Here is a 21,352-nt window from a genome sequence, read left to right on the forward strand (position 1 = left end):
GAAAAATGCTGCTTAACGGTGGAGTAATCTTTTTTAATGCAGCCCTTGCCTATATTCGATAAGCCACGTGTTATCGAGTCGGTGATATCGACTATAGGATCGAAGAAGAATTTTTATTGCGAAAACGTCTTGTGTGCTAAATTTGGCTTTTAGTTATTGTTAAATATTGTAACTTACGATTAACATAATAGTGTAATAGAGTGTAGCAAATGTCGCTTTTTCGCAAACCGAAGAAAATACAGCGACGCGTATTCTCAAGTAATGCAGACGAGGACGATGATGCGTCGGCTATGGACATTGATGGGGGTATGGAAACGCCCCCACCGCCTCCGCCTATAATTTCCGCATCTGGGAAGCGTGATAAAGATACAAAAACCAAAAAAACAATTCGACAACCCGATGAAAGTGGAGCAACAACTGGTACAAGCACTGTCCAGCACAAGCCTAAGGCACTTTTAAGTTTTGCTGACGATGGTGAGTGATTGATCCTATTGGAATGATAATGTGAAGCGATTGATATTAATCTTTATTCATGCAGAGGACGATGGGGAGGTGTTTCAAGTGCGAAAATCCTCGCACAGCAAGAAAGTCATGCGAATGTTGGACAAGGAGCGACGGAAGAAGAAGCGCGAGGAGCGTGCGGAACACACGGGACTGAGCGGACACCCGGGTTACGAGAATGGTAGTACTATCCAGCATTTAGAGTCGTCCAGTGCCACTGCTTCGGGTGCTGGTCCAGCCAATCTGTCTAGTAGAGTACAGAGTAAAAGTAAAAAGTGTGATAATGATATGATCCAAACCGAAATACGCACAGACGACTTTGTGGTAAGGTTATTATTATTCAATTTTCCTACAAAAAACAACAAACAATTTTTTACGATTTACGTACCAAACAAATATATAAAAAGAATATGGAGCAGTTTAATTTACAATAGGAAAAACAAACCAAAAATAAGCAATACATATAATCTTGGATATGTCTTTGGCTTGATTGTTTAAAATGCTTACATTGACATTTGCAGATTAGCAACATTAATACAAAATTTATCCAGAAACAATGCTACAGCCATAAGATAGATCCTTGTCAGAATCTAAATATTTATTACAAATAAGTTGGAGCTTATTTTATTTTTATATTGCACATTCAACCTCTGTTTTCAATTAACCACTTCCTCGCACTTACTAATGCATGTTTCCTTTCTAAAGCTGGTACACACTTCGAGACCAACACGAGCGATTCGAATGTCTTCTTTAAACTCATATTTTTGTAGTCCCCATAAATGGGAGATGATACAAATGTTTACATTAAATTTAGAACTACTTTATAAATACATATATATATTATATTATATATAAATGGAAAATGAATCGTACATATGTATATGAGGCTCAGTTTGGTTGTCTCGAATTGTATACAAAATATGTTGTAAAACTCTTCATTTTCATGCAAATACATTCGATAATATTTGCTTCACTCTTGCTCCCAAAACCAGCTTGTTGTCAAGAAGTCAGAAACTCCTGATGTTCTTTTAAATGGACGTGCCGCGCTCTGCGCTGGTCGCGACGATATGAGCGACGAGGAACAGACGGATGATAGAGATCATGATAAAGCGCGGCATCGCTTCTCAAAACCAGAGCACTTAAAGCAAATGCTGGAAAGCGGCTCCATACCAGATGCTGCCATGATTCATGCGGCACGAAAACGCAGACAGCGAGCTAGGGAGCAGGGTAAAGGAGCAACATTACTGACTGTAGAGCAATAATGAAAAAATTCCAATTTTTTAGGTGCTGGTGACTACATACCCATTGAGGAGCCCAAGGAGGCGCCTAAACTTAGCACACGATTGCCACGTGAAGATGTCGAAGGCGATCAGTCGGACGATGAAGAGCGCATGGATATGAACGACATAACGGGTCGGAAGGAGCGTGAAGAGCGTCGTGAACAGTTTTATGCCGTTGAGAATGATTGTATGTAGTAGTCTGATAGCTAGTACAATGTGTCGAAGACCAGACGGCAACAGCACGTCATTTCTGTAGTAATTCGTTCGTTCTTTCATACAATTTATTTAATCTTTGTTTGATTCTCACTTTAGTAACCGAGGAAGATTCCGATCGCGAAATGCACGAATGGGAGAATCAGCAGATACGTAAGGGTGTCACTGGCGCCCAACTCGTGCACGCTCAGCATGAAACCGTGCTTTCACGTTTCATGATCAAGCCATCAGCGCCCAGTGGCGAAGAACCCTTGGAACTGAAGGACATAGCGCGACAGGTGCCGCCATCAACGGCAACATTGTTGGAGCAGGCCTATGCAAAGACCAGCATTGACAGAAAAAGTGTCATGGCATCGGTAATGCGTTCCAGCGTAGCCAAGCCCAAGAGAGAAAAGGCGAAGGCGACGGCTTTGAGGACACCACAGGAAATGCGCACAGCAATTTTAACGCGTCTGACAGAACTACAGGAGCGAAATAAGGATCACAGTGCCAGCATTGCGCGCATTGCAGCCGAATTAAAATCTTTGAAGCTGCAACAGCTTGAGTGTCACCAGAATGCGCCTACGGCGGCCGCTAAATACAAGTTCTATCAAGAGATTAAATGTTATGTTAACGATTTGGTCGACTGTCTGGCCGCCAAGTTGCCGCTGATAAATGACTTGGAGAAACGCGCCCTGCAGCTGTATGGCAAGAATCAACGTTATCTAGTCAATCGTCGGCGGCAAGACGTGCGCGATCAAGCCAAGGAGATGGCTGAGGCATCAAGTAAGCCGGCTGAAATTCATTTATTTACTAATTTCTTCTCATGTTGGATTTCAACTTACAGAACCACTGTCGGCTGCTGCACGTCAAACACCGGAACACGAGGAGCAAGTGCGTCGTGCGGCCGAGCGAGAAGGCCGGCGCACGCGACGTCGCTGTGAGCGTGAGCGCAATTATTTGTTAGCCTCCCATCTGGATGGCATGTCCAGCGACGATGAGATTGCCGATCAACAGCAAGAACAGTGCCAAGCAGCGAAGGAACTAATCGAATCGCAAGCAGCAGAAGTCTTCGAAGATGTCACTGATGATTTCTGCAAAATCGATCTGATACTTGTTAAGTTTTATGCTTGGCGCAAAACGGATATGAATTCGTATCAGGATGCGTTTGTTACCCTCTGCCTACCCAAATTGCTAGCACCATTGGTGCGTCATGAGTTGCTACTATGGTCGCCACTGCTAGAGGAGTACACAGACATTGAAACAATGAATTGGTATCAGGCGTGCATGCTGTACGCCTGTCAGTCAGATGAAACGGTTGAGCGTCTAAAGCAGGATCCCGATGTTAATCTGGTGCCCTCGCTGATAGAAAAGATTGTGCTACCCAAACTGAACTGTAAGTGCTGCCTCAAACACACACGGATAATAGATTAGTTTAGTTATGTTAATTTGTTATTGTTTGCATTTAGCCCTGGTTGCGGAGTGCTGGGATCCATTGTCAACGACACAAACGCTACGGCTCGTAGGCTTTATCAACCGCCTGGGTCGTGAATTCCCGCTCAGCAGCAGCAACAAGCAACTTAAAAAGCTTTTTGAGTCAATTTTGGAACGAATGCGCCTCGCGCTGGAAAACGACGTATTTATACCCATCTTTCCCAAGCAGTAAGTGAAAGTCTATAAGGAAGGCAAAGAGCTTTTAATAAAAATATTGTTAATCCGTTTTCCATTTAAGGGTGCAGGAGGCCAAAGGCTCGTTCTTTCAGCGTCAGTTTTGTAGTGGTCTAAAACTGTTTCGCAACTTTCTAAGCTGGCAGGGTATTCTGGCCGATAGGCCGTTACGGGAGCTAGCCATAGGAGCTCTGTTGAATCGCTATCTTCTTATGGCCATGCGTGTATGCACGCCAAATGATGCAATTAGCAAGGTCTATATTATAGTGAATACTCTGCCAACAGTTTGGTTGCTGACCAACAGCGATACGTTGAAGAATTTGGAGTTATTCATTAGCTATATACGACAAACACTGGACAATTGCGATGCTAATAATCCACTACTTATGTATGTATCTAAAAAGGACTTAACATTTTTGGAAAATAGAAATATTCCATTTAACATGTATATATCTATTTTATTCGATAGGCAATCCTGCGACAAGGCAAAACAGATACTACAAAGACTACATAGCTTATAAAGTGCATACATTACATAAATTTATACCAATCACACTTATCGCGATTTAAACTTAGCTCAATGATAGATTTTTGCTTTTGAATTGTCAACCACAATTAAATACTATTGATATTTCCTATCTTATAAAGCATAACAATAACCAAATCTCCCGGTTCTCCTATAAAACTGCTCAAAATTGTCGGCAACTATTTAAGAATCTGTCTACAAATTATGCATAAACAAAGATGTTCATACTTTTATAACCATGGTTATTTAAATATTTGAATCGCTTATTTTGTTGGTTAGTAAAAACCCTCGACAACCAAATTTCAATAAGAAAAGAGTCTGTAGTATATAAGCTAATTCGGGACAAAGCCTCTTGTTTCTTGATTGTCTTTCGTAGATTAGTACTACTTTGAGCAACCTAAAAAAAAGTGATAACGATTCAGACACTCTTAACTTTATTGATTGTATTTAGGAGACTTGCGCGAATAGCAAAAATAAAACAATTTTTAAATTATTTACACAATACTTAACAATTCCAAAACACATATTTCTTCTGCAGCAGACCATAACCAATTATATTGAAAATGAATTTGAACTCTAATCTGGACTGTTTTTGTTGGAAGTCCGAAAGTTTTAGATTGTATTTTAATCAGCCTTAGAGACGGATGCACGTGAATAGTTCTGGGCGAGATCCACGACCTCCGCTTGCAGCGACTGCAATTGTTCGTTAATAGACTTGCATTCGGCACTGTCAGGCGTTGCTTGTTGCAGCATTTGCAGGACGAGATCTGCAAGAAGTTGGCATGTTAATTTCGAACAGATTCACTTAATACTGAAGCCATACCATGATAACGTAACAACAGGGCATTTTGCGGCTCATTTAGAGTGGCACGAATGTGTTGCAGGATGGCCGAGACAAATTTTCCGGACGCATGCAAAATGCATCCAGTGATTGTGGTGAAGAGTACCAGTGCAGCCAGATGAAGTAAAAGTGCGGGCTCATGGCATTCCAGTAACTGTTGCAGTAGCTTCTCCTTGTGACCAACAATAAGTGCGCGATCTTTTTTCTTATCAGCTTTTTTTATAATCATACTACACGCTTTCAGAACCGACTCCGTGGCCAGCTCGAACTCCTCAATGCTTCTGTTCAAGGTTTTGTTTTGTTCCAGTAAAGCGTTGCGGTACTGTGCATCTAGTCAGGAATAAGCCAGGAAATGAGTGCAAATGGCATGACTGAATTTTATTTTTTGATAATTTACCAAACTCTTGTATCAGTTTAATGCGTTGATCGACGTTCAGGTTTGTGGACTTGACCGACAGACTGCATTCGGCGGCCACATAAAGCGTCAGTTCATTGCAAATGTCGTTACCCAGTGATTTAAGCAAATATTTTACCAGTTGCGTTTGCGTGTCGGCGTGGAACAGCTTTAGGCCCTTTTCGTAGAGGCGTATGTCGACGAGCAGCATGTTAACGCGTTCCTGTATGGCAGCATGCGTCTGGCGTCGATTCGTTTGCGGAGTCGCCTCATACAATTCTTGGGCCTTGGCTAACGCGACCTGATTTAGCTGGCTATGTATCATAATACAAAAGGAATGAGCTTAAAATGAGATATGGCGAACTGCAGTTCAATTTACTTCAAATAGAGCGCAGCAATTGGCTTGGCTAAATGCTCTAGACCCTCCTCCTCCAGTGTGATCTTGATTAGATTTATGATATCCGAACTTTTGACCAGTTCTAGCGCTTTTACGGATTTGCGCGTATTACCAGTTGACTGCTGCTCTGTGTCCTCTTCATCCTCGCTGTCATGATTGTGAGCAGACGCACGCCCACGTTGATGCTTCTTGGTCGATTTGGTTTTAGTTTCGCGTCCTTGAGCACCGCCACCCGCTTTGCCAGAGGCGGCTTTTTTGCGACGCTCATCGCGCTTGTCCATTTTGCTATCGTCATCTGCATCGTGGGCGGTGCTCAGGTTGTTGCCCTTTTGAGCCAGCGTTTTTTCTACAATATATTGCTGATAGACGCCATTGTCGATGGCTGATTTGGCCAGTGCCAGAGCCATGTCATGACAGGGTTGTACCAATTCTGTAAGATATGCCTGGGAAAAGACTGCAACAAAAGTGTTAAGAGAGGTTCTTGATTATTTCAAGTTCAGATCACTTACCGACGCTTTCTAGATATACAAAATGGCTGGAATTGCAGTGCTTTTGGGCCATGACTGCGTCAAAAGCCTCTGCAATATCTTCCTCCGACAAATTAGATGGCAATATGGTGGATAAATCTAGATAATGCTTGGTGGCACTGCACTCATTAAGGGCGGACACCACGGTCAATTCAATAAGACGTGCGCCCAGCGCAACACGCTTAAGGAACAGGAAATGTTCGTTCGGGAATTGCTTGCGTATATAAGTCTTGGCATCGGAAATGCCCAGTTTGTTGATAGCCTCGTACTCCAGGAAGCTGTTTTGCTTGTAAAATGAGTTGACCCAGTCGGCCTGTGTCTTGGCGTAAATGTGCGGCACATACTGAGCATTGGCCTGCTTAGAGGTCACCTGTCCGGCTGGCGAGATTTCATCGAGCAGCGAATGAAAGATCTTCTCCTGCACATTGATCTGCTGCAGAATAACAGCCACATTGGTGGGCTTGGTGATGGCTGCCAGAGCGCCACGTATTTTCGCCTTGCAACGTTGTATGTATGCTTGGGTAAAAAACACACGCGGATTACTGGCATCCTGACGACCCTTAATGATCTTGCCTAAATGCTTTTCCACCACATTCTGCTGCAGAAAGTCCGAAGGCAGATCAAACTGTGACGTTAAATCCGATATAGAAATTTCTCCACGTTGCGCCAGCTTCTCGTTGATTTCCTGCGCAATATGCGTAATATAGTCCTCGTCGATAAGCTGACCAAGCATAAGGTGTATATGTGGATTCTCGGCCGCTATGCGTTCCGCCAGCGTAACGATTCGCGACAGATCAACATTTAGAGTTTTGCTGACCTCTACAAGATTGGCGCGACCCCCGTTTGCATACAATTCATCTTGTATTTCGCGTTCCAAATGGTCGGGGGTGATGTACTCCTTGCCATCATTCGTAAAAACTACATCCAGCAGTTGCTTCTCCAGCAGCAAAGTAACTATTTCAATACAATTCCGTTCCGAAAGCCTGGCCAGAGTTAATAGGTTATAAGGTGACAGCTGTTAATTAGTTATTTGACTGTTTCTTACTTTTGCAGCGTGGAAGTCAGCTGCGCCTTTTGAAAATCAGCTGCCAAGCGTTTTATCTCGTCCCAGTCGCTGCTCATTTTTATTTAATAGTTATTGCTAATAATAAATTTGGCTTCAATAAAATTGGGTTTCAATCAGAAATGTGACGCGTCAACAAAAGTTGACGTTATCGATAGCCTATCGATAATTTGTAATCAGTCAGCTGCTTCAGCTTGATAACATTTTGGTATTTTTCTTACTGCCGACATACGTTCACACCTTGTTCTTAAATTATTATTTTTAAATCAAATATTTAGATCGAATTGCCGACTTTGAAATATGTTAATTGATATGTATGTCTGTATAAAGCAAGCCATGTATTACTAACACTAACTGTGCCAAGATGTCGATATCAAAATTATTCGTGAAAGTTTTCAATGAGGACATTTTTGAGCACCTGGATCAGGAAAACTACAACTCTGACTTGGAAGATGATTTGGAGGGAGCAAATTGCTCTACTGTGCCGGATCCGCGAACGCCAAAGCTCGATGAGCTTTCTGTGACAAAGTGCGTTGCATCAGTTGTCAGACACTAGGATAGGGATCTATCTCATATTCTAAATCTTTCGTAGGCAAATGACCATTGTGAGGAACTGGTTGGATGACAAGTTTCAGCAGATACAAACCGACAGCAATGAGGAGATACGTAAACTCTATATGGAGACAGAGTCGCGCATCGGTCCCGAATTAGCTATTTTCGATGTGGACTATACGACAACTGTGCGTGTGTCTACCGATAGGCTGGCCTTGCGTTCCCAGGGAAGTTTCAACACTGTGCGCGCAAATTGTTGCGTTTATGGCGGCCGTTGGATGTATGAGGTAATCATCGTTGTTACTGCCAATGGCTTGGGTAAGGGTATGGGCTATGGCCATGGATTGGTGGTTGCTTAGCCAACGGTCAATGACATTGAAGTTTCTAAACAGATTTTTGGAGTATGGGGTGCACGTGCGCGTTATCGACATATTCTAACTTAGTCTTGTTTGCTTTACTAGATCCAATTGCACACGAAAGGCGTAATGCAAATGGGCTGGGCGGCGGGCACTTGTGGATTTAATGAAAATAGCGGTGTTGGCGACACAAAATTCAGCTATGGCTACGATGGCAGCAAGCAACAGGTCTGGCACATCTCAACCAGAAAGTAAGTTGGACTCTTTGAAATCGAACTCTTGATTCTAATTCTAAAACTTGAACAGATACGGCGAGAAGTGGCAAATTGGTGATATCATAGGTGTCACAATTGATATCGATCGCGAGATTATTGAATACTATCGTAATGGGCGATCAATGGGCGTGGCCTTTGACAAGATTCAGAGAGGGCCGGGCATTACCTTTTTCCCTGCCATCTCTCTGGGCTATACACAGGGCGTACAGGCCAACTTTGGCAATCGACCGTTTGTATATCCAGTGGCCGGATTTCAACCTCTGATGGCACGCCCCATATTGAAGCTGCGTCGCGCCAATTTAATTATGGACTATCTCATCAATTTGGCTGGCATCTTTTCTCACTATAACGCACAGTCACGTACAAGCCAAAAAACAGGCGAAATACGAGTGTCCACCAAGAAGACGGTCTACTGTATATTTGCAACGTTGCTCATTGAGCGCTTCACGAATGAGATTTTTGATCCTTATATCATTGAGGATGTGCTACTGACGCGTGTCACAAATATGACTACACTGCCGGCTGAGAAAGAAAATCCTCATAGCGTGCTCATGGGCCTCTTGTCCTTGTTCTGGAACTTTATGGAGGCCGATGAAGTCAAGTTTGTTCTGCGCAAACTGGTCAATGCCCTCTTGGCTATCTATACGCACACCGTACAGGGCATGGACTATGAGAAGCATAGACAGGCGCTGAGCGTACTCCACTGTATCTGCTTGCATGAGCAAACGCGCAAGTATCTGCTGGAGGGCAAGCTCTTCAAAAAACACTGGTATGCTGAGAAGTATTGTTTGTGGATTTGCATATGAATTCGTTATTTTGATGCTTTCCAGCTTGGCCTTCTTTTTGTACGTACATCCGCTGGAGTTTTATATAATGGAGGAAATACTGCCCGATTATATGGCCTGGACAGAGGGCATTGATGGACCCAAGGACAAATATTTAAATGCTGTGGAAAAGGTGCGCAAGATCACTGAAGTTTTGTACGCAGCCCAAAAAGACTTGCTTAAAACGCTGATGATCAACACAGATGGCAGCGGAGAATCTCCCTCTAGTCGCAAACTTTTTCTTAACAAAATGCGGCGTTATGTCATTGATTTAAGCATGGAGCAACGTGTTAGTTATTGCCATTAGCATCCAGACCATTTCCACTTAAACAAGTCCTTTTATTTCGCAGCCCTTTCACGCCTTTTTCTTTATGCAGTCTAGCATACAGCATCCGCTGGATCCGCCAGTTGCTCTTGCCTTTGTCTGTATACTAGTCGATCAAGTGCGATCCCTGTTTAAGGATGAGCTGCCCACTCACCTTATGGAAGTGAATGCCGATTACTTTGTGGATGGTACATTCGATTATATGCACTTTGATCGCGTTGGCGGAGTTTTATCGCATCTTCGTAAGGTGCACAGGGGAGACATCGATTCCTATTTGGGCACAGAACGTACCCAGCAAATCTATGACGAGGATCGCAGTTCTGTACGGGTCAACGAAGTGGGTATGTATGGCGAGTCCTGCTAATTAGTTTGCGCAACTTTTAAGATACAACGTTTTCAGATACCACACTTTACCTGCTAGGCGAAAATATCAATAATGTGGCGGTGATTGGTCACACGCAAGGCGCTAACAACTCAACGTTCACCCACTTTCTTAATCCGCGCATAGCGCAAAATGCAGACACAGCCCCAGGTAGCTTATCCTCAGAGGCTAGCGTATGCGAACTGCTGGATATTTGCGTGCTCTTTTACTACTCAGCCGGGCATAAATATATAGTCAAGATAGCTGGGGTGCGTGATGAGATTGCCACGCTGAATGAGGTGCTAAGAGAGACAAAATACTACCGTGAGGATATCGAGCGCAAACTGATGGCCCTGGAACAGCATGCGAATGTCTGCATGAATGACAATCATCATCATATAATGTCCGAATTGCGCTCCAAGTTCAGTCAGCGACAAAATGTGTTTGCAGTGAGTGATCATCTCAGACTATCATTTAATTCACTTACTTATTATTTTATGGTACCGTCCACAGACACGTTCCATATCGCTGGCAAGGAAACAAGTTTGGCTGCGTGCTGTAGCACTGAACAGCCAACGGCGCTCGTTGTTGATATGGCTAATGGAGCGCATCGTGCGCACATTAACGGTGAGCAAGGCTTGCAATTTTCACAAAAGTTGTAGCTTCATATAGGAATCCCCTTGGTTTCAGAGCGCATCGAGCATGGGTCCACTCTTTGCATTTGTACCCGAGGTCTACATAAATACGTTGCCCATTTTGCTGGACACTGTCATGGACTTTAGTCATCACGATATGCGCGCTCAGTTTGAAGTAGCGGATGCCGAGTGCGCTGTCAATGCCGCGGCAGAGTTTTTGGGCTTGCATTCGGCGGACTCGCGTATTGTGCTTGCCTCCTGCAAAGATTCGTTGTTACAGGCATTGGGCACACTCACGTGCCACAAGCCGGGCGTGCGTGCGCTAGAACGTAGCTCAAAGCGCTCTCAGGCGGCTTTAGTGCGTGCTCTGCTACGACCTTACGAGAATCGCGCCTGGGGTCAAAGCAATTGGCTGTTGTTGCGCTTTTGGCTGGGCGAGGGCTATGCCTTTAAGGATTCGCGCCAGCCCAGTGTGTGGCAAGGTGGCTCACAGCCGCTGCAACAGGGACTATGCCGCAGTCGCTCGAAAAACGAATCGCACACCGGTCTGTTACACAATGTGGCGCCGGCAAATCCGTCCAAACACTTTCAGCGCTTAATTGGCTCTAAGATGTTTGAGGACGAACCGTTTGCCACCACTTTCCTTAACTCTGTTCTGAGTCAGCTAAATTGGGCCTTCTCAGAGTTCATACTGCTGCTTCAAGAGGTGAGCAGCTGCTTCTGGTGTATGTTCGATTTTCAATGATCTTTCGAATACTTTTTACAGATACAAAACACAGCGCAGCGTCAGGAGAACACACTCTTTGAGCCAAAGCAACTGAAGATCTGCTCCATGTGTTTTGAGCTAACAGTATCGCTGATGCGTTGTCTGGAAATGATCATAACTGTGGTGCCGGACGTTGTGACCGATGAGTCTCGTCCAAATAGTGACTTGCTATTGAATCGCATATGCCAGCTGATCAGTCAGGTGCTATCACGCGTTACAGTGCCGCCAGGTTGCTTTCAGTTTGTGGTGGACATGTGCTCTGCTGATCTGAATGCCGTCACACACTTTCCCATCATTAGTGCGGCACTGGGGATATTGTTGGCCTTGCTGCGCACCGAATTGGACAACGATGTGACACCGCAGAAGGTGACACGCATATCGCGCGCCTTTCTCACCGATCCCAGTTTTCAGTTTGCGACACTAGAGTTCGCGCTGGGCGAGATACGCACTCCGCTGCTTGAGCAGAAGGAGATACCTCGTGGCAATTTCGATCCCTCGTCGCGACCACATATTGATCCGCTGACTAATGATGTGCGCCTGCCACAACTTAATAACTCCAAGCGCATACGCGCAGATCCACCGATTATTAAGTTTGCGCTTTCTGATTGTGAGTTGTTTAACATTCCATAAAATATTCTATACTTAGCCCATTATCTTTCACAGATCCGACCCATGTGTCCCATGACGAAATCGAAGATGTGCGCCATCTTATTGAGAGTCTGCGTATCAAACAGACTCTGCTCTCAGATATTACGCTACCCTCGGAGGACTCGTTGTGTCCCATTTGCTGTGCCAAGCCGATCACTGCCGTTTTTACGCCCTGCAAACATCAATCGTGCAGCGACTGCATTATGCAGCATATGATGAACTCCAAGGTCTGCTTCTACTGCAAGACCACCATACAGACAATCGAAACGCTGGATGGCACTCTCATCTACTCCAATGATGAATCGGTGAACACTGCTACAGAGACTGCTTGAACTACCCCACCGCAAAAACCAACTAACCCAACAAAAATCTAGTCACCTTTAAACAAAAAATTGCTACGCTTAACATGTGGTTATTTACACATAAGTACATACATACTATATACATAGATATATATATTTTTAACTTCAGTTTTTTTCATTTTGTATTTTATATGCTTGCAATTATTTCAGATGTGATATGCTATAGTGCAATTTAAACACAGCTCTATGAACAGAAAACAGACCAACAAAATTAAATAGTTAGCACATTAATATAATTATTGTTTGTCATTTTATGATCTCTGGTTAATGCAACTATTTCCATATTTATTTAAGAGCACACAAACTCCAAGCAAGTGCATTTATATTTATGTTTAAGCTGAAAAACTATTTCCAAAATAGTTTGCATTTAAAATTGATAACAATTAGTGGAACGTCTATTTAAGTACGATAATTTATGTCAACATTATAAGATATTACAACTATTTAAATTCACTTTGTTAAGGAGCTGGTGGTTTGGTTAATGTATCGAAATCAAACTTTTTTTGATAACCAATTCCTAAGTTATAGAATTTTTAAACCTGCCTAACAATTAAAAAAACTAAAATTTAAGTAACGGAACCAAATTTAGACAATTCCCTAAGCATTTGTTCCGTTTCAATTCTCGTGTTATATATTTATTGAAAATAACAATTTATGATTGGCTGCGAGGTTTTCAACTTCAGCCAAATACAAATATTGTATTTCTGGAAATACAAATATAAACTTTTAATCAATTTTAACCACCGCACTTGTTCCGACTTTTCATTTCATTTTCAATTTAGAAAAATAATCAGGCATTTTGACAGTATGCTGATTATATAATACGGTTAAGTCCATATAAATAAAGGTATACAGTTTATTTGAGCACATTTATGTCTATATGTGTGCCTCAGGTGGTGCCAGGATGTGTTAAGCCTTAACTTAATTTAAAAATGTTTTTTTTTGGTATTGTCACTTTTCGAGAGGTCCAGAAATTTGTAGCTTATGTCGAATATTTATCAAGGTACATTTATAAGCAATATATGTAGAAATAGAACTATTCGATTTTAACAGTTTAAACAGTGTTTTTTTTTTTGTTTTCTTCTAATAGACATGGACAACAAAGCCTTTCAACTAACTATAGTTAAATATATGTATATAAATAGTACCTGTAGATACACATGCTACATATATATATGTATGAGAATCAACATCTAACTACAATTTAAGATCTAATAATTGCTGACTATACTCCAAGAGAAGCGCGTGAGAACATTGAGATATAGACGATGTGACTCAAGGGGCATGCTAAGATTTCGAATGCCAATCCCATTTGCCATCCCAGCTCATTTATAGTACGGTACAAGCATTCGAGTGCATGCGATGCGAGTGTCGTCCATTGCCGTGACTAAAGCCGCTGCAGCACTGATGTGAGATGGGACCGGAGCTGCGGGCGTGCTGGAAGCTCTGGCTGTTGCTCATCTTGGGCTCGTGCAGCGGATGATGACAGCTGGGCGCATGGCTGTGACTGCAGAAAACTTCCAATTAAATTTGTTCCAGCTACTCGACACGATCTCTTACCCATGGTTACAAATGCTCGAGTCGGATATGGAGCTGGGCATGGCACGACTCAAGACCTGCGGCGGCGGTGGTGGTGGCAGAAATAATGGACAACCACCAGCTGCTAGCTCATCGTCACCACCATCGTGGCCAAAAATGGCGAGGCGCATATTAGCCGCCTTGGCCGCCGATTGAGATTCAATTTCATGCGCTTCTTCAATCATCTTGTCCAGTTTCTCCATGGCCTTAGTTTGCTTGGCGGCCAGAAAAGCCTTGCGCGCCGCCTTGGACATGGAGTGGGGTCTACAATGAATTAGATTATGCTTCGAGCCTTAGTTTTGGGTAGGGATAAGTGCCCACCTGGCCGGCGCGGAATTGGAACGATGCGGCGGTGGTGAATGCAGAGAAACGGATGTCATGGAATCCTTAGACACAGGTCGGCTGTTGCTGCCGGTTGCCTGCACCACAGCTGATGCTGTGCCGACCAAAGTCGACGGCGGCTTGCCCCGGTGCATGGGGCAAACTCCAAGAGTTGGTGCAGCAACTGCAGCAGCAGCAGCAACAGCAGCAGGTGGAGCTGCACAGTTCTCCTTGGATGTGGTAGCGATTAATGCGACTGGCGCTGTCGGCGGTGTCTTAACCGCCTCCCGGGTGGTGCTGGTGGAAAATGTGATTTTTCTAATTAGAATGGAGGTGGTGCCGTGGGCCATGTTGTTGAGCTGATACATACTTCAACTTCATGCTCCTCTCCCGCTCCAACGAGGCATTAGATGTGGATGGCATCATGCTGGCGCTGCTGCAGCTGGCCGACTCCCGCGGCGGTGCAGTCGAAGGTGGCGTCAGCTGATCCATGGCGGCTAGTTCCTCGGGCGTAAACTTGTCGGGATTACTGGGGCGTGGCTTGTGCGGAGCGCTGCCAATGCGAAATGGTGGCGTTGGGCTAAATCCACATGGCGATTGACAGCTATTTTTGCCGCTGTTGCTGCTGTTGGCCAATGGGCCGCGCGAGATTTGTAAATCCTCCAGAAACTCCTCAGTGTCCAATATAAGCGAGCCGAAGATGTCGCTGGGCGAGCGCATGAAAACGTGACCAGTGGAATTGGAGCGGGATTCGCGCCGCTTATTTTGCTCTGGCAAAAAGCCAGTGCCAGCACTGCTTCGCACTGGCGAGTTGGCAATGCTTCTCCTCGCCACATCCTTGAAGGTTACCGGCGAGTAGATGCGACTGCTGCGCTCATCGGTTGCTGCCGCTGCTGTGACTGCCGTGGCTGCTGTTGCTGCAGCTGGTGCATGATGAGCCATTGAAGTGGCAGCAACCAGTGCACCGCTGGCACCCAGCACCACATTTGACATGGCCGCCGGCGGCGGCTCAGCTGGCGGCGGTGCTATCGGTGCTATCGGTGGCTGTGGCTTAGGCGCCGGCAAAATGGCCTTGGGCATGGGTGTTAGCGGCGGTGCAGCGGACATCGGATGCAACTGTAGTCCAGCGGTTAGCTGTAGCGGTAGGCGATTCTCACGCTCCTCCAGCCAGTAGGTCTTCATGGTGCCTTTGCCCTTGACATCGATCTCGCCGCGCTCGAGTATTTTATAGCTCGGTCCAATCAGCACCTTGGTCGACTCCGATATGTGCACCTTCATGGCAATACTGGTGGACTCCATTCTGGAGGCGGTATTAACACTATCGCCAAACAGACAATAACGTGGCATCTTTAAGCCCACAATACCGGCGACGACGGCGCCCGAGTGAACGCCCACACCTGCTCCGATTATAAGAGGGATGTGTGGAATAAGGGGAAAGTATATGGAATCTATTTAATGGATAAGCTGTCTTACGTATTCTCAAATGCTGTCCCGTGGAAGGATCCTTCAGATCGGTTATGGCGTCGACCATATCCAGGGCCATATCACAGACTCGCTCGGCATGATTCGCATCCTTATCCGGTGCTCCAGCCACCACCATATAGGCATCACCAATAGTTTCAACTTTGTACACAGAATTGCGCTCCGTGAGCGTATCGAAAATTGAGTACATGGCATTCAGCATCGATACCACTTCCATGGGCGTAATTCGACTGCAAATCTCCGTGAACGTGACGATGTCCGAAAATAATATGGACACACTGTCAAACATCTGTGGGATAGTTGCAGGTCAGTCTCAGGGTATTTAAATGATTAGATGATTCGGGCACTCACCTCACACGTATCTATGGGATTCTCGCCGCGTCTTAAACGATCCGCCACCTGTTTGGGTATCATTTGATAGAGAAGCTCATCGGTGCGCCGCATTTCCTCATCCAGTTTGCGCATGGACTCTTCCAGTTTCTTGGACTTCTGTTGCTCCTGATCCAACGCCAGTTTCAGCTCTACGGACTGTTGTGTGCCCGCCAACATGAGATCTCTGCTAAAATCGTGCATGGACAGATCGTTTATGTAGAGACCAGTTGTGATCAGCGAGGTCAGATCGGGCATCACTGGGGTGCCCAGGAACATGATCATGCGCCAGTTTTCCATATAAACCATTTGCCCTGTAAACAGCAAATGAAAAGTATTTTTTGATAAATATTATAATTCCAATTTTCTCCTGTAAAGTTTATATATATATATTTATATATATATTTAAAGATCCTGATATGGGGTTTGCTTTTATGTTATTCGTATAACTAATAATATAAAAATTTGTTAGATAATTTTAATAATTAACATAGCTTCAGAAAGAAAAGATTAGTTTATTATATATGCTTAATTCCTCTGGAATGTTTGCCACATAGACAGAAATGTTGTTAGAAGAAAACTGAAAATTCTTTACAGATATTTTAATACTGATTTAGGAAATTAAAACTATATTATTAGGGATGTTTTCTTTCTTACTTGTAGAACCATAAATATACAGGAATATAAACACAAATAAAGAGAATTGTTTGTTAGAAGAAAATCGAAACTATAGAAAATAGAAAAAATTGATTTAGAAATATTAAAGCTATATATTTTTAGAGGATGCTTTAGGAGTTGCAACTTTATGTTTTCTTTTATTAATTCTTTTTTCTTCTTCTTTTATTAATATGCTGAATTTTACCTTTTAGCCGGAGGGATTTCTCCGGCTCGCTGCCATCGTCGTGCAGCAGCAAGTCCTCGTTCTGTGCATCCAAACGCTCTGTAACCGGATCCACGGTAACCAGCTCGAATATGTTGTTGGTGCGATTAAGTATCTAATGGGTTGGGCTAATTAAAAAATATGCATAAACGCTGGCCCACGGCACATACGGTTTGAAACTTGAATGCAATTAGCGGGCGCACCAAGTCGAACCAGGCTGTAATCTTCTTGCCTAATAGCTCCGGCAATATGACCATCAGGGAGTTGCCAATGCTGCGCACAACCATGTCAGCGCTGTGAGTGCAAAAGGGCGGGTTTCGGGGTGGAGAAGGGGTGGCAGCTGTTACTAAACCTCGCCAGGGATTTGTTATGTGCACAAGCTTACCCAAACACGATGCAAAATGGAAATATCTCAAAGAGGACGTGTGCGCTGATGGGTAAATGCTTCTCCTCGCGCGTCATGGCCAGGGAGGCGAGTGTGAAAGCCCGGTTATCGAATGTCAGCTGAAAAGTCACGTGCACCGTATCGAATAAAATCTCCTCGCGCACCAGCTCAATGTGCATCTCCTTGTGGTAGAAATAGCGTGCCACCTCCCGGATCTGTCCCATTGTGTAGTACACAAAGCCCCTCCTCTTCGATCGATAGTGCAGCGTGAGGCCCTGTTTGGTCTCGTTTTCGCATATAAAGCTGGGTGCGCGCATGCGAGGATACGAGAACTTAAGGTACTCATGCAGATTGTCCAGACCATTCAGAAAGTCACGCATGTGCCGTCCCAGCACCGACAGAACGCGATCGTAGCCATATTGACCCACAAAGCCAACAAAGTAGACGCCCAGACGATCCATAAATTCGCGCTCGGAAACGCCAAGCACCTGCAACACATAGAGTATATATAAATCAGTATAAGTTTATATTTGGGTCTTCTAATCTTCTAATTCTCACAGTTTGCGCCTTCTTAGCCAGCTTTTGCAGCAGATTCTCGGGATACACCTGATGCACGCTGAATGATGGCGAGTCGATGCCCGCCTGCCGTCTGATGTCCTCCCATTTCTCCTCGCCGTACACTGACTTGATGTACTCGGATAAATTCTCCAACAGCAGCCCATACATCTTGACAAAGAGTCTATTTAATCTAGCTGTTAGGATTATAGCCGCACTTAGTTGCCGCTAGTTTGGCCCATTGTTGATTTTCACCTGTTGATAAGGGTAGAAATTATTTGGCGAACTTTTTAAAATTGAACTTAAATTAATTTTAGGCTATTAAATTACCAACAAACAAGTAAAATTAAACTATAAGATTGGCCTGGACTTTGGGGAAAACAGAAATGTTTTATAATTTTCATTGATTACAATCATATATCATACAAATATATTGGAATACAAAAAAGTAATTTGAATCTATTTTGAAACTTGATATATAAAACGTATATACCAAATTTCCAATTTATTTGCGACTTAAAGATTTATAAAAAGCAGAATTGTGATCTTCCAAAGAATAAGAAAAATGTTGTTGAATATTGATAATAATCAATATTGAAAATTTACAAATTATTTATGTTTGGCTTCTGATGACCCTTTTTCACATTAAGCATACGCCCCGTGATGCTCTGCATGTAAATTGCATTAGAATATGTGTCCAATACCGATTGGCTTTAGATTTCATGGAAAACTGTGCACATTTCGGGCTAATCCCCAGAGGCAAGCGACCAATGTTGACATTTTGTGCAACGCGCCAGACATTTGGCGCCTCATAATTTTGCCAGCCTCAAGCAAAATTGGTTGAATTATTTTCTTTTTTTGTTGCCTTTGGGGAAATAAGTCAATAGATTGGCTCGTCTTTTGATGCGCAGTTTTTATCAGTCCATCAGCACTTTTGATTTAAATCAACATTTGGTCGACCAACTGATAGAAACTTGTGATTATTTGACTAAAACTGTTGACATATAATTTTCAATATTACTTCACACAGATACTTAAAACTAAGACTGGCTGCTCCAAGCATTCAAAATATTTCTGACTCTGTACAAGCATGACTCTTGGATCTTTGATCTGATGATGAATATGTTTGGGATATAATTTCCCATGAAACCTACTCAAACTACGTTTTTGTTTAAAGAAAATTAAAAGAAATATGAAATTGATTTAAAAAAATCGAAATAAAAAATAAAAAAAGAAAATGATAAATAAATTTTCTTTTTTTTTCTGTTAAAAGCAGATAAGCTAAATATAAATAAAAAGAGTTTTACGAACAAGTAAAGTGCATAATATATGTACTTGAAAATGCAAATTTATTAAAAGGAAATAAAATTGAATTAGCTCTTGACTCTGCAGCATCGTGCAGTCAGCAGCTACCCCCCTGCTACGTCTTTGTGTTGAAAAATCAAGTGCAATATTACGCATACGCCACGTAGCATGCGCAAAGGGTTCTAGGTAAATTGACTTGTCTATTATAAATGCATTAAATAATAATGTTGGCATGCATAAAATGAAATGAAGTGCCCGAGTTGATGCTAAATGTAGACTGTGCTTAAATATAATGCATACGCAGCGTAGGCCCTTACATTTTGTATTAATTGTCAAGGCGACAAGTTGAGACATGCCGCCAATGCTGGAATGGTTTTATCAGCAAGCCATTTGGGTTAATTTGGGCTTAAGTCAGGCCGACTCCAATGCTCCACTTGACAGTGCGTCTTTTATTGTCTATGTAAGTGGCTGTTAATTGACCTAAGTCAATTTATGTGTACATAGCCAACAATTAAGTGTAAGTGCGCAGGACAATTGCTATTTATACTGTGGTATGCTTTGGCCGCACATTCGTTGGCAATCTGGGAAATGCCTCGCCTCAAAGCAAAGCTAATTCAATTGCTTTCAAAGGCACCTGCCGTTGCAGCTAAATACAGCCAAGTAATTGCCAGATATTCAGACTGCCGTCGCCTTGAGAATCCTCAAGTCAAACTCGCATAATAAACAGCTGAGGCAGCAGGGCAACAGGCCACCAGGGTGACATTTGTTATTACTGTTGCAGTCGCATATGTTCGTGTCAATTGGAAGTCATATGCTAACCATGAGCAGCTGTAAACTGAGCTATGCACTTGGACGGACAGTCAGGCGGATAGATGAGACTGGTGACAGCACCTCAAGGCTGCAGTTGCTTACAATCTGCTGTAAATTACGGGCCATTCCAGGCTGCAGTCCACATTGCGGACCGTCGAAGTGCATTCTGGCATAACAGATGAGGCTAGCAGGTTGAGCTCAAAATGTCTGGCTGAAGGTTTCAATTCAGGAATAGCGTCAAGTGAATGCTCCAGCGAATTATCTTCAGCACCAATCAACCCATACCTTTCGATACTGTGGTAACCTAAAGCATAAAATATGAATGCTTTTTGCGATATGTGCCCCTTAGCTTCTGTGATTGAACAGCTTTTAGAAGGCGACAAGTCACATCACAAATCTCTAACAGACAAATGCTAAAAAAAATTACTAAGAACGTTGCAGTCGGCTGTACTCGACTGCCTAATACTCATTCGGAGCTCGGGAACCGCTTGAATTAGGATAGGTGACAAATTTTAATGAAAAATTTAATTTTTTTTAATTATATTTCTTATAAATTTTTAAAGGAGCCTATTTATACATCTATGATTGTAGAAGATACAGATATATCCAAACAAACATACTTCTTCCCTGGGATGCACGTGTTCAAAACTAATATATTTTTTTCACATTTTGTGAACGAGCATCGAAAAGGAATAGAATCCATTACTCTCACTTTGCATGGCTTTATTCACGGTTTATTGCCATTTGGTTTGTCATAAACATATTTCATTGTATGCTTTATGGTTATCCCACCTTCAAACCTGCCCATTCAGAAATTTATGCTCTGCGGCAACGCATAAAAAATTCCCAATGCCAAATGTAAAGCTTAAAAAAAAATCAAATATATTTGCATTTTGCTCCCGCGTTTTACTTCATTGCATTTTGGGGTCAATTTGTGGGGAATTGTGTTAAAAACTGAAATTTCATAAATTATATCAAACTGATTCGCTTTGAACTTTGCAATATTGTTCATTTAATTGCTTTTAAAAGTTGCATTTAATTTAAATTCCCCCAAGATTCCGCATAAACAAAAACACAAACTCTTGACGTCAGTTGTATAAAAAACGCTTTTTCAGTATTTTCCTGTTGGTGTTTTTTAAAATGTATTTAGAATAGATTATTTAAGAAGCTGGCC

The 21,352-nt window shown here is 43.0% G+C and overlaps 4 protein-coding genes across 5 annotated transcripts in view; 2 read left to right on the forward strand and 2 right to left on the reverse strand.

Annotated features, from left to right (window-relative positions):
• The first annotated feature begins 10 nt into the window (after nucleotides 1-10).
• Nucleotides 11-4,660, forward strand: LOC115766044 (PAX3- and PAX7-binding protein 1). 2 transcript variants are annotated; one of them, XM_030709817.1, is made up of 9 exons: nucleotides 43-474; nucleotides 539-825; nucleotides 1,494-1,728; nucleotides 1,786-1,968; nucleotides 2,094-2,759; nucleotides 2,821-3,369; nucleotides 3,443-3,635; nucleotides 3,706-4,029; nucleotides 4,111-4,660. In XM_030709817.1, the coding sequence occupies exons 1-9, from the start codon at nucleotides 210-212 to the stop codon at nucleotides 4,160-4,162; spliced, it is 2,754 nt and encodes a 917-aa protein (XP_030565677.1). In that variant the 5' UTR covers nucleotides 43-209; the 3' UTR covers nucleotides 4,163-4,660. The 2 variants fall into 2 exon arrangements, with proteins under 2 accessions (XP_030565678.1, XP_030565677.1); XM_030709818.1 differs by lacking the exons at nucleotides 1,786-1,968; nucleotides 2,094-2,759; nucleotides 2,821-3,369; ... (1 more) ...; nucleotides 3,706-4,029; nucleotides 4,111-4,660 and having other exon boundaries at nucleotides 11-474; nucleotides 539-830; nucleotides 1,494-1,610.
• Nucleotides 4,205-7,511, reverse strand: LOC115766046 (E3 UFM1-protein ligase 1 homolog). The gene is made up of 6 exons (XM_030709819.1): nucleotides 7,372-7,511; nucleotides 6,309-7,309; nucleotides 5,782-6,253; nucleotides 5,406-5,716; nucleotides 4,991-5,338; nucleotides 4,205-4,934 (listed from the first exon to the last, which is right to left on the reverse strand). The coding sequence occupies exons 1-6, from the start codon at nucleotides 7,446-7,448 to the stop codon at nucleotides 4,792-4,794; spliced, it is 2,352 nt and encodes a 783-aa protein (XP_030565679.1). The 5' UTR covers nucleotides 7,449-7,511; the 3' UTR covers nucleotides 4,205-4,791.
• A 183-nt stretch (nucleotides 7,512-7,694) lies between these two features.
• LOC115766138 (E3 ubiquitin-protein ligase RNF123) lies at nucleotides 7,695-12,686 on the forward strand. The gene is made up of 11 exons (XM_030709966.1): nucleotides 7,695-7,917; nucleotides 7,982-8,228; nucleotides 8,403-8,548; nucleotides 8,604-9,341; nucleotides 9,403-9,685; nucleotides 9,747-10,062; nucleotides 10,122-10,531; nucleotides 10,596-10,709; nucleotides 10,773-11,423; nucleotides 11,484-12,090; nucleotides 12,147-12,686. The coding sequence occupies exons 1-11, from the start codon at nucleotides 7,754-7,756 to the stop codon at nucleotides 12,461-12,463; spliced, it is 3,993 nt and encodes a 1,330-aa protein (XP_030565826.1). The 5' UTR covers nucleotides 7,695-7,753; the 3' UTR covers nucleotides 12,464-12,686.
• A 110-nt stretch (nucleotides 12,687-12,796) lies between these two features.
• LOC115766034 (soluble guanylate cyclase 88E) overlaps nucleotides 12,797-21,352 on the reverse strand; it is a 56,572-nt gene continuing 48,016 nt past the window's right edge. Inside the window, exons 2-11 of the mRNA XM_030709805.1 lie at nucleotides 18,067-18,318; nucleotides 17,509-17,996; nucleotides 17,294-17,417; nucleotides 17,106-17,238; nucleotides 16,226-16,557; nucleotides 15,866-16,163; nucleotides 14,763-15,789; nucleotides 14,393-14,689; nucleotides 14,054-14,335; nucleotides 12,797-14,000 (exon numbers count right to left, since the gene is read on the reverse strand). Of these exons, the coding sequence (XP_030565665.1) occupies nucleotides 13,823-14,000; nucleotides 14,054-14,335; nucleotides 14,393-14,689; nucleotides 14,763-15,789; nucleotides 15,866-16,163; nucleotides 16,226-16,557; nucleotides 17,106-17,238; nucleotides 17,294-17,417; nucleotides 17,509-17,996; nucleotides 18,067-18,234 (3,327 nt within the window). The 5' untranslated portion in view covers nucleotides 18,235-18,318 and the 3' untranslated portion in view covers nucleotides 12,797-13,822. The remainder of the gene's footprint in view (nucleotides 14,001-14,053; nucleotides 14,336-14,392; nucleotides 14,690-14,762; nucleotides 15,790-15,865; nucleotides 16,164-16,225; nucleotides 16,558-17,105; nucleotides 17,239-17,293; nucleotides 17,418-17,508; nucleotides 17,997-18,066; nucleotides 18,319-21,352) is intronic.

This window comes from Drosophila novamexicana, unplaced genomic scaffold, assembly GCF_003285875.2.
Source record: "Drosophila novamexicana strain 15010-1031.04,08,12 unplaced genomic scaffold, DnovRS2.1 tig00001062-arrow-arrow-pilon, whole genome shotgun sequence".
NCBI lineage: Eukaryota > Metazoa > Arthropoda > Insecta > Diptera > Drosophilidae > Drosophila > Drosophila novamexicana.

What these genes read in the sequence shown, in the direction of transcription:
- LOC115766138 (XM_030709966.1), top strand. Translation starts at nt 7,754, where the DNA reads ATGTCGATATCAAAATTATTCGTGAAAGTTTTCAATGAGGACATTTTT. An exon ending in GCGGCCGTTGGATGTATGAG is followed by an intron (nt 8,229 to 8,402) that starts GTAATCATCGTT and finishes TTGCTTTACTAG; the next exon opens with ATCCAATTGCACACGAAAGG. An exon ending in TGTACGGGTCAACGAAGTGG is followed by an intron (nt 10,063 to 10,121) that starts GTATGTATGGCG and finishes CAACGTTTTCAG; the next exon opens with ATACCACACTTTACCTGCTA.
- LOC115766044 (XM_030709817.1), top strand. Translation starts at nt 210, where the DNA reads ATGTCGCTTTTTCGCAAACCGAAGAAAATACAGCGACGCGTATTCTCA. An exon ending in TTTAAGTTTTGCTGACGATG is followed by an intron (nt 475 to 538) that starts GTGAGTGATTGA and finishes TTATTCATGCAG; the next exon opens with AGGACGATGGGGAGGTGTTT. An exon ending in TGTGCTACCCAAACTGAACT is followed by an intron (nt 3,370 to 3,442) that starts GTAAGTGCTGCC and finishes GTTTGCATTTAG; the next exon opens with CCCTGGTTGCGGAGTGCTGG.
- LOC115766046 (XM_030709819.1), bottom strand. Translation starts at nt 7,448, where the DNA reads ATGAGCAGCGACTGGGACGAGATAAAACGCTTGGCAGCTGATTTTCAA. An exon ending in TGTATATCTAGAAAGCGTCG is followed by an intron (nt 6,254 to 6,308) that starts GTAAGTGATCTG and finishes CTTTTGTTGCAG; the next exon opens with TCTTTTCCCAGGCATATCTT. An exon ending in CCTGTTGTTACGTTATCATG is followed by an intron (nt 4,935 to 4,990) that starts GTATGGCTTCAG and finishes AACTTCTTGCAG; the next exon opens with ATCTCGTCCTGCAAATGCTG.